This window comes from Episyrphus balteatus, chromosome 3 (genome assembly GCF_945859705.1).
Source record: "Episyrphus balteatus chromosome 3, idEpiBalt1.1, whole genome shotgun sequence".
NCBI lineage: Eukaryota > Metazoa > Arthropoda > Insecta > Diptera > Syrphidae > Episyrphus > Episyrphus balteatus.
In genome coordinates this window covers 3,401,477-3,418,438 of record NC_079136.1, presented here as the reverse complement: position 1 = coordinate 3,418,438, position 16,962 = coordinate 3,401,477, and the positions used below count along the sequence as shown (strand labels likewise).

The window sequence follows — 16,962 nt, the reverse complement described above, 5'->3', positions numbered from 1 at the left end:
TGAAAAGTCGGCAGTAGGGTTAATGGAAAACTTAAATACTTTAAGGTGCTGTTACTCTGAAAGTACAGATAACTTTTCTTATCAGAAAAGCCCACAAGAATAAACCTCTATTCGATACTGCATCAACGCTTAGCTTTATAATCTTTTTCAGTCTTTTCCATATTGATGGAACTATAACAATATATGTAAGTAAAAAAAGTGCCAGCGAAATAAGAGAAGAAATTCCCGAAATAACTTTCATACTGAAAGCAAAGAATGTTACACATACAAAAAAATTGCAGCGTTTATACTTTTATTAGTCGTCGTTGATTTGGGAAGGGCTTAATAGTGTCAACAATTTTGAATTGGTATTGTTTCCATGAAAAAATAATTTAGGTACATTTTCCAATCATAGCCTAGATAAGTAAAACTGCGAAAAAATAGCACAGAGTTTACTGTACAGAAAAATTAAATATTATCAACGTCACTGTGGCGTAAGCGTACTTTATTTACAAATTTACAATTACATATTGGGCCTTGTAGTGAATCTCCATCGAAATATTTTTGTTCATTTTTAAAACATGGGAAACATTCCCAGGACGATAGTTTTTGTGTGATCATTTTCTGATCTTTTAAATATTCAAACGAGATCGTTTAAATATGGTGCAATTGAATACACTGGTGTACTTATGCTTTTGCTTATTTACCAATTCGGCCTCGGGTTGGATGTTTTGTTTGCTTTGTAACTATTGAAAAATGTGGATAGTATTTCGCTGGCTGAGAATTATAGGGTTGTATGTCTGCAGGGGTTTCCATAAAACATACAACCTTATAATTCTCGGCCAGCGATTTGTCTAGGTATAACCAAAATGTAAGACTAAAAGACCCAACTGTTTTTAAGATAAAGGATTTTGCGACATTTTACCCCTATTCGTCTATTCTTAATCGGTTAAGGTTATAGGTACGAAATCAGAATCCATTTAGCAAATCGTTTGTGATTGTCTTTTGGAAAACACATATTGCTTCCGTCAATAGCTTTGTGATCCTGAAGAATATCTAACTTCGGGGATATAAAAAAATAGGAAAAAAAAATATAAATTAAGACAGTAATAGCAGCTCAAAACATTGCATTTATTTATTTATTGTATTTTTCTTTTTTTTGTTTTACCTTAATTATTCTAAAAATGCATTATATATTAATTAATAAATAGTATATAATATATATTATATTCTTTGATGTTAATTTATTTATTTTTATTTCATTTAATAATTTTTTTTGTTTTCTTTCTGTTTTTATTTTACCAGGATGCTATATAAATTTATTTCTTTTTTTTTTCATCAAAATTAAAAAACAGAAAAAAATAATATAAGTTTTAATATTGACTTCATCCGCTCCTAAATACTATTTTTATTATTTTTTATTTTTCATTGTTTTGTTTTTTTTTTTTTGTAATCATTTATTTTTTAAGTAAAGTGAATAAAAGTTACATTATATATATTTTTTTGTTTTTAATTTATTTTGTATCTAATTTTCTTTTTAAGTGATGATTTTGGTAATCGTTAATTATAATTTTAACTTTTTTTGTTTTTTATTATTTTGTAGACATTTAATAAAGTCAGCAGCATTTGTAGGTTTCATTTTTTTTTTATTTTTAATTTTTTGGTGAAAAGTTTAGGTATGTTTATTTTTTTCCTGTTTAAGGTGTTTGTTTGAGTGTGTATGTATGTTAAGGTGTGTGTGTGTAAATACTACCGCTAAATAGAAAGTGTGAAGGTTAAATTAATATCGTATTGAGGAGTGGACGAGGATATACAACTTTTCTAGAACAATGTCCATGCAATTATTTCAAAATTGTTTAGAAAAAATTGACAAAAAAAATGCACTTTCAGGTACATTTACATTTTTTTTTTTTACAAATTACAATTCAATATATCTGTGTGGTTGTGTGTGTATTGATATTTTTTTTATTAAATTAAAAAATTTCAATAAAAGCTATTTCGTTTTATTTAGGAGAAAAAAATTGCAAAATGGTGGAGGAACGTCATACTTTCTATTTTATTTATTATTTTTTTTTTTTAAATCAACTAAAAACAATATTTGAATCACTATCAGCTATTTGGTAATAATTATAATAGTTGCAGCAGGGTATATAAGGATTTTATATTAAAATATCTTTATTTTTTTTATTATTATTTAACGTTACGTTGTAGTCACTGGAAGTGTTTTTTGTAACTCTTATCTATTTTGTTTCGATTTCAAACTTGTACCTATTTATTTTATTTAAAATTGTATCTTTTTTTTATATAAAGAAAGAAATCAGTGATTTATTTTTTTTTTTTATATGAACACCGATATCTTTGCGAAGGCTCGAAGATAGACAAATGTACAAGTATTTAATCTATAAAAAAATATATATGCAGCTAAAATTGTAGAGCACACACTTTATAACTTTTGTTTTTTATTTTTTTTTTCATCTTTTTTTTTCTTAATTTACATACAGTAAAATGTATTTTTGTTGAATAAAAAAAATAAAACACTCTTCTACAAACAAACACACACATACACAAAATGTGTGTGTGTTTAGGCTAAAAGGCGATAATATCTCTTTGTGTTTAATTGAGTACGAAAAAAGAAAACACATCATTTTCCTTCGTAATAAAAAACACACTCTCTTAAAAATCTACAGTCTATTCCATGAAAAGCAGTTTCCTTTAATTTATTATTTTTTAAATTTTAAATGTAAATAGTAAAAAAAAACAGAACGTTCTAGCACACTTTTGAAAAGAAAAGGTAAAAAAAAAAAAATAGAACCAGCCCTATCACGGAATTCGTTCAGAAGAATCTAGTATTGTTAGGTAGTTTGACAATGAGTATCATTCTCTTCTCTTGATCAGTTTGTGTTTGTCGCTTAAATCGATGATCCAATTAGTGATACTAAAACTCATTTAACCTGTGGTAGATTAGATTGTTTTGGTATTTTGGCAACACCATGACAGGGGAGCTGAATACCACTTTTTTAATGCGACTTTTCTCACTTCAAATAGAAGCTGACTTGGGGAATTTTCAGCTTTATCAAAAACTCTTCTAATGGCAATTGGCCTTAACTGGTCGTTAGAACCCTTGCTGTGTCGTGCACACATCAGAACTCCTTAAGGATTACAAGGGGCTTTCCATTGTAACGTAGATACAATTTTTACATGTTTGTTGGTGTTTGAAATAGATTTTTAGTGCCGTTACAGTTTTTATATCGATTTGGACATTTAGAAATAATTTAAGATCTTCCCTTCTATGTAATGAAGAGTCCACAAGTCTCAGTTTAACAAATATAGTTACTATAAATTAGATACATAATGTTGCGTAACGTACATTAAATCAACCAAGTTTAAGCGTTTATTTTTACTTAAAACTTAATGAAAAGTTTGGCTGGGTGAATATCAATTTGGGAGTTAAGTTCGCAAACACTTGTTAACTCTTGACAAAGAGTTATCTGCTTGTAAAGAAGTTTTTCATTGCAATAAATCCCATCTATTACTCTTTTTCCTAGTTATACAAAGTTACCATTTTTCATGGAATGCCCCATTAACTTTTTTCGAAGTGGCTAATTCATACGCTAATAATTAAAAAGATGATTAATTATCTCATATATTTCCACGGGTGGCGTCCAATTAAAGTTGTGGATAAATTAGAGAATACTGCATAAGTTGGGACTCGAATACAAATTATTAGGTTAGCAATCAAGCTCTACATCATCTGCAACATTGGTTCCCGCATAATGGGCCGACTATAGTCGAAAGAAAGCATGCTTGCAGAATGGAACCTCAGCATTGTATGCCTGATCCCGCCTTAAGCTCTCCTCAACAATTTGATAGGTCCTTATTAGTGTGGCTTTAGACCAGGATAGTGCACCATCGATAAAATATTCACAGATTTTGGAAAAAATCCAAGAAAATCAAATCGATCAAAAGAATGAGCTGTGTAGGGCCATCTCTGCCAGCTCGTCCGCCTATGCTGGATGACGATGGAGAATGCACACTGCTCCTTCACGGTTAACAAAGCCCTCAAGATTACCTTTGATTTAAAAAAAGGCAGCGCGTTATCATGCGACTTCTTTAACATCATCCTTGAAAGAATATTATAGAAATCAAACGTCAACACCAGGGACACCATCTTTTAAAAGTGCATCCAGCTGCTTGCATATGCCGACGATATTGACAAAATCGGAAGAAAAAATCGTGACGGCAGCGGCGTTTAAAGGTCAATGAGGGCAAAACCTCAAAGAACTTCATCTAACTAGGCTTAGCTATATGAAAACACAGACAACACCAGCGCTGAAATCTAATTAAGAATTATACTGCCAAGGTCTATGGTTGCGCACGCAAGTGCAAGGGGAACTTAATAAACTTGGGTTACGAAACTGAAATCAACCAGATGAGTATAGAGCTCACTGGAGACGCTTGTTGTTTGAGGCCTGCATCCACAATGGATTGTAGAGCCGCCCTTATGCGGTGGTCACCCTAACTAAATTAGTAAGTTCAGTTTATCCAGTTATTCACTTTTTGATAAAATTCTTTTGTTGTTAAAACAAAAATACTGTTTTTTAAAATATATTTTAAATTTGATTTTTGGCGGAAAAGAATATAGAATATGTTCAAAGAGAAATAAGCAAAAAATAAATATATTTTGAATAAATCGACATCACATGTACCGAAAAGTAAAACAAATTGTCTTTGAATTGTAGGAACCGCTTATATCCAGTCTATGTTTATGTACTGAAATGACCTGTTTGATTTAACAAAAGGCAGATGACAAAGACGTTGAATGAAGGAATCCTAAAGTGCGAATATTTGATATTCTTTAAAATAATCCGAACTATAAACCAACACCGAATATAATAACCACAATTCAAAACACGAAACGAACTCCTTAACAATACATGCATATTGGAAAGATGTCTTACGATAAGTTAACTGATGAGTCCAAGTGCGCTCCACCGGGACCAAAACGCCAAATTCTTGTATGAACAAAAACTTATGTTCTCTAAATTTTTCCTATAAACTTCCAACAGAATATAACAAAAATTCCTTCTTCTATGAACGGTAACCATGATAAGGCTAACTTAAAAATTGGCAATGTAAACAAATTTTAAATAAAATAGCAAGTTTGTATAAATATATTATACTTGTTTTGACAAAAAATAAAAACTATAACTAAAAAAAATCATGTCCTTTAATAAATAACAAACAAAAAAAATATGTAAATATAATATAACAAAAAACCTTCGTCTTAAAATTTTAAACTCAATCAATGTCGTAAAATTTTAAATAAAAACAAATAATAAAAAAAAAAATAAACTCCTAATGCCTTCTTCTCCTTCCTCTCCTATCTATCTTATATCGTTTATCAATTATTATATTTCTTATTTATTTCCTCGTTCTTGCCTCATTTTTGTTTTTTTAAAGAAACTAACTTCTTTTAGCTTGTAATTAGAGGTTGGTTGTTTTGTTTTTAAGCTGAAAAATTAGCAAAACACACAAATGATTGTGTTTTTTTTTTGTTTAGAAAAGTTTTGCGCGTCTTTTGATTTCATTTCGCCTCCATTGTGGTAGTCGATAAAACTCCGATCTATTGCATTGCAAAATGTGTTCAAATTCAACATCGGATAAATGTCGCTGTGAAAGAAGAGAGATACTGGTTGATTTTTCTTATGAAGAAAAAAACTTGAAAATGTTACCTCTAAGTTGCAGCGATCAACATCTGTTGGCAAACGATAGTTTGATATAATAAGCAAGTGATACGGATATATCTTAGCTGGCTCGTGCACAAGCATTGAGTGTGCCATATTTGGAAGGCTCCTCCTTATAAGTCCAGCTTGTGGATAGTGATAAGACAATGCACCGGAATATGTGCTTGATGCTGGCAAGTCACCTCCCATCTAAAAAAGAAATTATTTTAATTATTAGTTGAATGAAACAAATGATTTAGGAAAAAACTTACCAATGCCCTTCTGTCCCCTTCAGTAATTGAATCAACTGAAGCTATAAAAAAAGGAAATATTCAATAAATCTAGAATTTAATTGTATTATTTTTTTAATTTTACCTTCTGATTTTCCACAGCTAAATTCCGTACTGTGTGTTTTATCTCCCAAGCCTCCAAATGAAAAATCCTAATCAAATATTTTATTTTTATAAATTAGAATAGAGAATTTTTCGTTTAAACTCATAGAGTATATGAAAACTAAATGAACATGCTACAACCATGTGACGAAAAATAAAAAAAAAAACACCACAGAAAAAACCAAGTGCATTACGTTTAAAAAGAAAACAATAAAACTTAGAGGCGTGCAAAATGAAGAGAAAATACTGAAGAAGAAAAGTGGTAAGAAATATTTAAAGTCTAATTACCGCCAGCGTTGCAATATTTGTGTTTAAAAAATTTGGTTAAAAATTGAAAAGCATTTCCTGATATCAGGATAATCATGTTTCAGGTTCCTTTCTACACAAATTTTTAACAAAACTATGTATATCAAGCAGAGTATAAATTTCGTTTTTTTAAAGTTATTTTGTGGAGTCCATAACTTTTTCTACTAATAATCAAATTCTCAGCTCACGTTAATATTTATTTGATTTCTACATATTTCACCATAACAAAAACCAATTTAATAGTCAGTTTAAAGGCTAACGCTCGGTTAAATTTTATATTTGGGAAACTCAACTATTTAATTTTTTTTAAATCCAAAAACGTGTTTTTTGAAAATTTTCTAAGATTTTAATATTACGGTTACTTAAACGCTTTTGTGTTAAATTTATTTTTGAAATCGGGTTAGTCGTGTGCGAGACAGTATTCATAAACCAAAAAAAAGCGTTCTATGGCAGATACCGTTAATAACTGTTCAAAAAATATTTTTTTTATTAAGTTGAGTCTTATTTGTAGCATTACACACACAAATTGTTAGAGCCGTTTTTGAACTAAATGTACTTTCCTACTTCCGTTATATGGCAGGTGCCGTTAGTTGGGTTGGTGACGTTTTCCCCAAGACATAATCCCCAAACAAAAATCCCCAAACACAAAATCTCCAGCAGCGAAATTTCCAAAAGAGAGAATCCCCATAGCAAAAATCTCCATTTTTTGAATGGAAATGATTTTCCTTATCCATATAAGATTTTTTTCTCTTTTATTTTATCTTCATACAATAATCCCATCCAAAGTCACAGTACTGTGATCCTTAGTGACTGTTGTTATGAGTCACAAGAGATACTTCCGTTTGTTAATATTTTTGAAAAACTTGCAAGTGCTTTCATAATTTGTTCTTCAAAAACACAATCGTTATCATGTCATAACGGTAAATGAATATCATGTCCACCATTCCGCAAGAGAAAACGGTGTTAGTAGAAAAAACTGGACATTGGGGATTTGGAGATTTTCTTTTGGAGATATTGGCAAGTTGAATTATATTTTTTGGAGATTTTGTCTCATGGTGATATAGTTAGTTTAGGTCCTAAAAAAAATTTTAATTTCCCCTCTAGGGAATCACTCAAAACTCGTAACTACTAAGTTTGATGAAAATCGCTTTACTAGTTTAGGCTGTAGCTCGAGGTATATACAGGCAGACAGAATTGCCGGAGCCTCTTTTTTGGCATTCTCCATCATCGTAATGTCATGTCTGATTGTTACCTCGAGTTCGATTTTTTTTTTTCGAATCGTAAACTTTCCCTATAGTAGCTACATATGTCGGAAGTAAAAATAGAGCTGCCGACTTAGTTGGCATTACCATTTTCAAAGGACAGAGTCAATATCATAATGTAGGTCTTGGAAGTCCTGGGACAGGTAAATGCAAAAACACCAGCATTCAGTTGGCCTCGCATGTGGAACAATACAAAACTGGGTGAACTGACGGGTTCTGTTCGTTGATTTTACAAAATCTTTAAGTGAAAGTTTATGTGAGATGAGGTGATTTTCGAAATTAGCTAAGATTTGTGCATTTGTGCAGCTAAAAGCTCATAAAATCATAAGTTAGATCATAAGATTGATGCCAAATATAAAACATTTTATCATTAATTTGTACACTTGTACATTGGTGATACGCTATTTTTGTGATCTTTTTCAATGCTATTATGATTAAATAAAATACAAAAAAGATTAAATTCTACAGTGCCACACAAATTTGCCGAAATAATTACTCTTAAAGCAAAAAGAAATGAATAAAGATTGAAAAGAAAATAAGTTTTAAAAAATGTACAACAGATGAAAAACAACACCTTGCATTTGCACAACCAAACAATGTGTGATACGGCCTGTTAAAAAAGCAAACAGATGATAACTAAGTTAACAGAAAATTCAAAGCCACAATTATTATTTATCAACAAAACAAAAAATTTAAATATACATTATTCACATTTAAAGAGGAAAGAAATTCAACAATTAAAGCTTACAGTTGCAACTTGTGCAGCAGAACCTGTAGTTGTAGCAGAACTGAAAGTATGAGAGCGAGGAGCCAAGCCGTATCCGGGTTTAGGAACATGACGAAGCGAACTCACCACTATTTTATTTAGTAAAAACAGTTTTGTTTGGTGTGAACGCAGGTGTATTATTTTTACGGTATTACATTACATTACATTTAATGAATTTATAAGTTTTTTTTTTTCAAAATTATTCACCAGTTATGATAATGTGGATGTGATTGTTAGTTTCAATGATTATATTCCAACACGTAAGGAGTTGCATTAAACAAAAATAAAAAAAAGGAGAGAGAATGAAAAAAATGGGTTAATTAGTTAAACAATAGAATCCCAATATATTAGTAATAAATGGCTCAATTGGTAGATTTTTGAATTATTCAATTTTGTTTTTAATTAGAAGTTTGCTGTGGGACAATCACAACCTACAACATGACAACAAGCAAAATGCAGCAGACCAATTAACAACGCCCACAAAATGATAGAGATCCTTATGCCCTGTCCTCATAGAGGAACACAGCACGCACCTTAACACCTTTACACAGAGGAGGGAACACTTACAGAGCTGTAGCCGTTTCTTATGGACGGCGGTAGCGTTGATGTTTTAAATCCATATCCTGGCTTCGGGGGCGATCGGTAGGAATGTATTGCTGTGCAAATTGTAGGATTTTTTTTTTTTACAAAAATATATAATTTTTTTACACCGAATACAATTTTCATATTTATAATTTTTTAAATTGGTAAGAAGATTATTATATTTAAAATAGTCCCATTGCCCAAATATAGTAAAAATATAAATAAATCATATTACAAAAATGTTTGAGCTATGTGTGTGAATGAACAGATATTGACTTACCGTTGTAGCTTGGAGCGTTGCCAATTGATTTACCAACTGAACCTCTGTAGCTGGTTGAACGATCGAACAATTCGTCTTCGTAGAACGGTTTCTGATGATCCAGATTTCGTGAAGGTGAAGCACCAACTGGGGATTCGTACCTACAAAATTGATAATTTATTAAATGAGAGAATATAAAAGATAGACTAGAATCAGTCAAGAGATGGCGAAATCTAAGTAAATTTCAAGATATTTACTTTGTGAAAATTGACTATAAAGGAATAATTCCATTTCGTCGGTGAAACCAGAAAAGTGTGTAACTCCAAATTTTCTGAAAATTAGGTTTGAATGCCATCTGTTAGACAAACCTAATATCTACCGTTCCTTAAACTCAGAATCCCCTTAATGTTCATAGTTTTTATTTTATTAGCAAATTAGAAAATGAAAACTCATACAAATGCTTTCAAAACGATTTTGTTTTTTTGCTGTCCTATAAAATTTGCTAAAATGGAGTTACACACTTTTCTGGTTTCACCGACGATTTGTTGTTTGATAAGCTCAAAACAAAAAAGACAAGAACAACCCTGCACTTTAAACCCTTATTTCGTGGAAGCCTATTTGTGGAAGATAGTCGATGTATGTATGACATCGACTGTTATGCTTCGTATTAAATTAAAGTCTAGATTTCGACATGTACGTTATGGAACTTCAAAGTAAGGCATTTGTACACTTCAATCGGAATATTATTGACCATTTGCCCATTTAACAATATAAAAAGTATTAAAATGTACATGAAAGCAAGAGATGTTCTTTTTCATCATAGACTTGCTTCAGAATGTGACAAACGATTGGTATAGCTTTGAGGATATTATAAAATGTTTCTTCATTTGCCCATCTGTACATACTCTCCGAGGATTTAGCTTGTGTCCTATAAAAGGGAGATAACCAGGCTACTTTTTAGTGAAGTCATAAAAGAGATACTTATGCCTGCGTTTTTGTAAGTGTATTCTTTAAGTGTTATTGTTTATGGATATTAAGGTGGGTCGCATTTATTTGAAAACAAAAATTGCATTTAGTTACCGATTATAACAGTGATAAAAGGTTGCAAAGTGATGTTGTGAAAACCCTCACAAAATTTTACTGCAAACAGACAAACTTTTTCTTCCTCCAATCCTTGATGTAAAAATTGTGTCTGTTGATGAACAGATATCCGCGGCACAGATGAGTCAAAGAGTGGTTGAAAATATTGATCTTTCTAAAGTGATGCAGGTTAGGACCAAAACTCCAACCAGGGCTATGAAGTTTCGGAAATTATCTGCGATTGGCAGTAAAACCATGAAAACGAAGAAACACACCCCTGAAAATGCTTCGAGGATATTTGCCGAAGCCAATTTAACTGCAAGTTAATATGAAGTGATGAAACAGGCCAACAAAGATAATTGTTTCTCTCTCGACTTATCGGGAGGTAAATGAGTAAGCACTTAAGTAAGTTTGACTGTACAAAAAAATGAAAATAAATTCTTCCAAATAAGTTTTTAGTCATTTGGTACATATTTCATGTGAAAAATGTGGCCCAATATTTTCGCCCAAGTTTTTAGACCAAAATACCACATTATGCGTCACGGCAATGGTATAAGTTATCAAAGCATTGGCTGAGGAAGCTACTTCTTGAAGAAAGATATTAAACATAACTTTACCCTCATTTGGAAAAGAAATTTAGAAGTAGTAGGCTTTAGACCCGTGAAAACCGTGATGAAATGGAGAGGTCAGAATATGATGACAACATCTAATTACTTTAAATGAATGTTAACCTTGGAGGTTGTTGTCTGACAAAAACTAAGTAATTACGACTAAAAAGTTGCAATGAGAAATTTCCTTGCAGCACTAATTACATAACAAAATGAATGCGATGCAGACTCTCCCCATAGTTGCGCGTGCCGAAAAGAATTTTTGGCATGTTTTAAAACCAAATTGACAGAGATCAGCTTGTGTCACATTTTGTCAAAAGCTATAATAGAGATACTTATATAGATGTAATAACTTCGATGTAATAACTTCGACTTCATTTCCGTTTTCTTTCCTCAGTAAAAGTTGGAAGATTACTTAAGGAACTGAGAACTGAGTCACTGAGATATAGCTTCTTAAACTTGACTTCCTATATTAGTTTCTTTCTTACTGATGTGGGAGAAAGATGGTACTGGAGGCGAGAAGAGGAGATAGTGTGAGTATATGAGACGAAGAAGAGATATTGGAACATAATAATAGAAAGATGCAGATCAGGTGAAGATGAAGGAAAGTCAACAGGAGAAATAGTGAGAGCAATAATAGGCGAAACAAGGAGGTACGAAGAGTGGGTAAATGAACTAAAGAAGATGATAAGGGATAAGAAGAGAGGGGAGAAGAAGAGGGGGGGGAGGGGGGTAGTGAGAAGGACAACATGTAACCCTTAGGGGAATCAATAAAGGCTAATACAATACTATATTAATTTCTTACCTTAGTTTATAGACAGGCTCCTTCGATGCTGAGGGTGTGCGCGAAGCATTTCTTGGATCTAAATTATTTTGCTTCCATTTTCTATATTTAGCATGTTCTTTTAAATCTTTTGCAATAACTGAACCAATTCCAGATTTAAGTTTTTCCAATTCTTCTGCTTCTCTTCTTAAACGTCTATCAACAAAACAACAAAACATACATAACTATAATTAAATCCAATAAAATTTAACTTATTATCTTACGCTTCTTCATGAGCTTCACCATTTTTCGCATTATCAACCTCATCATCATCATCCGATGCTGGTACACCCTTATAAGAATCTGAATATCTACGTCTTCTTTCTGGATCCGTGTATGGATATGGTGGTGCTGGAAAATCATCACGTTCAATTTTTGGCTTCTCACCTGGTGGTGGCTTCTTGGCAGCCGGATAATGTGACAATTCGATTGGTTCTTCATTATTCATGCCTGGGCTTTTGGGACGTGGTGTCTCCGAACGCATTGTATCGACTAGCACTTTCATAGCACTGCGATTGCGTGAGTGTGGTCGTGATGGTGGCCGACTGCCAGAACTAGTATACGATGAAGGTCGATGAAAGTGTGGCGACAATGGGGTCTTGTCATACGGATCAATTGGTTTACGCAAATAATGCGGTTGATCGGTCAAGTAACTATAAGTGTAGATGCGTGAAATATCATCGCATCCTGACCGACCATACTCTCTCAGAATCAAACCGGGACTAACTGTACGATAGTGCTGAAAAGTATTATAAAACATGATGCTTATTACAAAAAGTTCACACTATCATGTAAAATTTCAATGAGAAAAACAAAAACGAAAAATTCAATTCAAAAGCTCAAACAACAAAAATACTTGTGCACAATTAAATCAGAAACAAAATAATAAAAAAACAAAAAGAAAACGAAAATAATAAATAAAAAAACGCACCTTTCGGCTAGAAGAGTATACAGAACCATTAATACTCGGTGTTCTCGAACGCAAAAACTGGAAAAAAATTGCAGCCTCAAAATAATAGTATTTCAAACAAATAATAAAAATAATAAATAAAGTGCATGCAAATAAAATTAAATTAAAAAATTAACGAAGCTACTTAAGTGTGGGTCAATAGCTAAACTTTGGTGCCAACAAAAGTGATGAAACGTTATATTTTTGAGTTAATTTATTCAAAACCATATAGTTACCATCTCACTTAGGGCACTGGTGCTGATGCGATCGCACTCAGTGTCTGTAAAATTGCCATTAGTTCCACCGTTCAGTATAATACCGGACTCTGAGGGTCCTGGGCCGCAGCGAGGATGCCAAATTGCACTACCTTGCAAGTACATTTCCTCACCATCGCCAAACGGATCGCCACACTTTGTGCAGCGAGCACAAGTTGGGTGGAAGTGATGATTGTCGCCAGCTTGCAAGACCTTTCCACTAATAAAACGTTGGCAGTATGCACATTTTACACCAAACGACTTTTGATAGCACTTTTCGCAATAGGGTACACCATCTTTGCCCATGTACTCTCCGTTAAGGACTGCGTTGCAGGACTTGCAACGGAAGCACCATACATGCCATTGACGTTCCAAAGCGACGAGGGCTTGACCCTCTTTCAAAAGTTCACCACACCCAGCACAGTCGTTGGGGTCGTAGTCTTCTTTGATGCTAGCCTTGTCTGATAGAACAGCACCAGTGTTTTGCTGATGGGCAGTTGCTCTTGTGGGACTAGTTGGAGTCGTTGCAGCTTCCCTCTTTGGTGATGATTGTTGTTGTTGTTGCTGGGCAATTTGCTGCTGCTTTTGTGGTGATGCCGGACTGACACAGCTTTCACAAAGCACCTCCTTGCCAGTGTTAGTTACCTGAAAAAAAATTAAAAAAATTAAATTTGAGTTTCTATGATATTTAGATTCATTACCTTGCTTCCAGATTGGAAAGGCTTTTTACACTTGCTACATGTAAAACACTTTTGATGATAGGTATTGCCCATAGTTGAGACAACTTCACCTTCGACATATTGCTTACAAGCGCCACATTTGGTTCCATACATCTTTTGATAATCGGGAATGCAAAAGTATGCACCATCCTTGGTGAAGAAGCCTCCAGTGGCTAAAGATTTTTTACACTGACAACATTGAAAACAAGTTTTATGAAAATGTTTATCAGCAACTCGCAGAACTTCACCCGAACACTTTTTCTCACACTTAGCACAGTAAATTTTTTGTTTACCTGTTAAAAGAAAAAATTTGTTGTTAAGTAATATGTAAAAAAAAAAAAGTTAAAAAAAAAAATGATTATAAAGTGTGATATGATGAAGTGCATTTCAAATATGTAATCAACAAGAATGAGTCTTCTTTATTTGGAGGTGCGAGTCACGTTTATTACTGACTTTTTTTTTTAGTGGCTATATTCCTTATCTGTCTTAACTTTACAATAACGAACAACAATTGATTTGTTTTGTTGTGTTTTCTTTTTCAAATGTAAATGCAGTAATTGTAAGTCACTATAAATGGACAAGACAGCTCAGACATTTAAATTGCATGCAATTGACTAAATACGTCGAAAAAACAACTGTTGTTGGACGTACGAAATGGGTCGTCGATTAAAATTAAAACAATAAAACATTTTGAAGTAGGTACATTTGATAGAATTGTAGCGGGATTTTTTTTTTTATAATAGAGTTTGAACTCATAGGTTAGATTAGGCTAGACGGAGCAATGGCAAACCGTGTCACATCACTTTGATGTCAATGGATTTATGCGTTAACTACTACGTGGGTTCTTATTACCAAGAGGAACTGTTGAAATCTTACATACGGAAAATTGTTCTGTTCATGAGTGAGATCAAAATAACTCTCGTGCAAACATTGAACGTCTATACATTCTGAATGCTGCCAAATGATAGACCTAGAAGGTGGCAGAGAAGCATATCATAGCATAAACTGGTTCTGTGAGTCTAAGGTTTAGAAAATAATGCCCGATCAGGCAGCAAAAGTTTTTAAGGCAGATTTTCACTTCAATTGACATCGAGGATCTTTAGAGGATCATCTGTTAGATGAGCTTAGAGAAGGTTCGAGGCAGCCCAATTAATAAAATTGCATGGAAGTTTATTATTCTTTCTAAAGTCTTAACAAGGAAGGATAACTTTATTGATATCAAGTGTGTTCGTTTAAGTGTGGGTGCTATTACCGGATCTCGTAAGTAAATTGACGTTAACTTTTTAATAAGCCACGGATACTAAGCATGGAGTTCATAGTCGTCACGTAAGCATTTCCATAAGTGAAATCCTTATTCATAGTCATCACTCAAGTCAAGATATTTCTCAAGTCTGAGGAGACATTTTTCAGTTTGCACTTATAACACTGGTCAACAAGGTTTTTGCCACAAGAACCAAAATATACTTTTCTAGTAGTTTTTGGGGTGCTGAATCCGAATCTGAAGACAGAAAAGTTTGATTGGCCTTCATTTTTGAAATATTACCGTTAGAAAATGTCAAAAAAACGTAATTTTGGCTGTTTTGGAGGTTATGTTTTTATGTGGAGTAATTCATTATGAATAAATTTGTAACGTTGCCTATAAGAGCGAGTTTTATTCTTTCAAAAAATGTTTAAATCTTTCCGATATCTCTTTTATTGCCCGAGATATTTAAAATTTAAGTAGCGGTCTTTGAATCAGAAACAACACTGGCCAACCAAATTAAACTTTTTGCCACAAGAATCAAAATATACTTCTCTAAAGGTTTTTGGGTTGCTAAACTCGAATCCACAATCAGAAAAATTCTATTAGCCTTCGTTCTTGAAATATTACCGTTATAAAATGCAAAAAAAGGGTTTTTTTATAACGGTTTTATTTCAAGAACGAAGGCTAATCGAATTTTTCCGATTGCGGATTTGAGTTCAGCAACTCGAAAACCTTCAGAAAAGTATATTTTATTTCTTGTGGCAAAAATTCTGTGACCAGTGACTTATACTTTAGATTAAGTTTAGTTTCTCTTTGGCTTATTAAATGAAACTTAAGATATCTCGAGCAATAAAAGAAATATCGGGATAATTTAAACAGTTTTTAAAGAAGAATATATGATGTTATAATAACCGTTACAAATTTGTTTAAAATGAATTACCCCACATAAAAACAGAATCTCGAAAACAGCCAAAATGACGTTTTTTAGCATTTTATAACGGTAATATTTAAAAAACCGAGGCCAATCAAATTTTTTTGACTTCAGATTCGGATTCAGCATCCCAAAAACTTCTAGAAAAGTATATTTTGGTTCTTGTGGCAAAAAAAAGTTAAAGTGTAATCCTATACTCTGAGAAAGAATTTAAGAGCCAGGCCACTGATCAGCATATGTTCGTTACTGTATCCGTTGACTTGTCCATTGTAGACGTTTCGAAGCTTGCCAGAAATGTGCAGCCGTTTTTGCACGTAACATACATTAATTTTCTGTCAGGTTGTTGTAATCGCTTTAATAAACCCTCAATGCCCGTAAGGGTGTCAGGTGGACGTACCTATGTATTTCCTAATATCAAAAAATAACGAGTATGTACAGAATGGTAATTGTGAAGAACCGTCATAAGGAAAAAATAATGTGACATAAACTATGTTGTTTTTATTATACATATAAATTTGGTTTTGATCGTTTAAAAAACTTGATATTAGGGATATATTTACAAATGAGACAATATAAAATAAAATGTTTTTTATCTTATCGAAAAATATGTTTAAGATAAAAAAATCGACACTATGAAGTCATTGGCAGATAAGTGCCTTTTAGATTTTCTGATCTTGGAATTTATTTAGATCATTTTGTTTAAATATTTTAGTATGAAACAAAAGAAGTGAACCAAAAATAAAGCAAACCAAAGTATAATTGCAATGAAAAATAAGAAAAACAAAATTGAAAACACTCATTGAATACCAAAGTTCATTTGTTTTATATGTGGTATGAAGTATGATAAATAATGTATAATCGATACAATTTTCATTTGATAGCTTGTGAATTAAATGCTGCTGATAAAATTTAATGGCGCATGGGGCACAGCGCCATGAATCATTTATAACATTCAATGGTGTGAAGTTATTATTAATTAAATTGAATTTTGTTTGTACATATGATCTTAGAGGCGCTACAAGCATGTTAAGCTCATTAACTTCTTTTGTATAAGCCACAAATATCCTAAACACATTTTAGCTTTAT

At 32.4% G+C, this 16,962-nt stretch overlaps 1 protein-coding gene across 5 annotated transcripts in view; it reads right to left on the bottom strand.

Annotated features, from left to right (window-relative positions):
• Positions 1–5,422: 5,422 nt before the first annotated feature.
• The window catches only part of LOC129913159 (actin-binding LIM protein 2), a 31,570-nt gene continuing 20,030 nt past the window's right edge, over positions 5,423–16,962 (bottom strand). The window contains exons 2-12 of one of the 5 annotated variants that reach the window (XM_055991701.1): positions 13,685–13,995; positions 12,966–13,628; positions 12,712–12,768; positions 12,005–12,519; positions 11,763–11,936; positions 9,291–9,430; positions 8,411–8,517; positions 6,078–6,144; positions 5,975–6,015; positions 5,712–5,912; positions 5,423–5,649 (exon numbers count right to left, since the gene is read on the bottom strand). In XM_055991701.1, coding sequence (XP_055847676.1) covers positions 5,536–5,649; positions 5,712–5,912; positions 5,975–6,015; positions 6,078–6,144; positions 8,411–8,517; positions 9,291–9,430; positions 11,763–11,936; positions 12,005–12,519; positions 12,712–12,768; positions 12,966–13,628; positions 13,685–13,995 — 2,390 coding nt within the window. In that variant the 3' untranslated portion in view covers positions 5,423–5,535. Of the gene's footprint in view, positions 5,650–5,711; positions 5,913–5,974; positions 6,016–6,077; positions 6,145–7,955; positions 8,273–8,410; positions 8,518–8,995; positions 9,085–9,290; positions 9,431–11,762; positions 11,937–12,004; positions 12,520–12,711; positions 12,769–12,965; positions 13,629–13,684; positions 13,996–16,962 lie in introns of those variants that run through there. The other 4 variants (XM_055991702.1, XM_055991703.1, XM_055991704.1 and 1 more) reach the window with 4 other exon arrangements.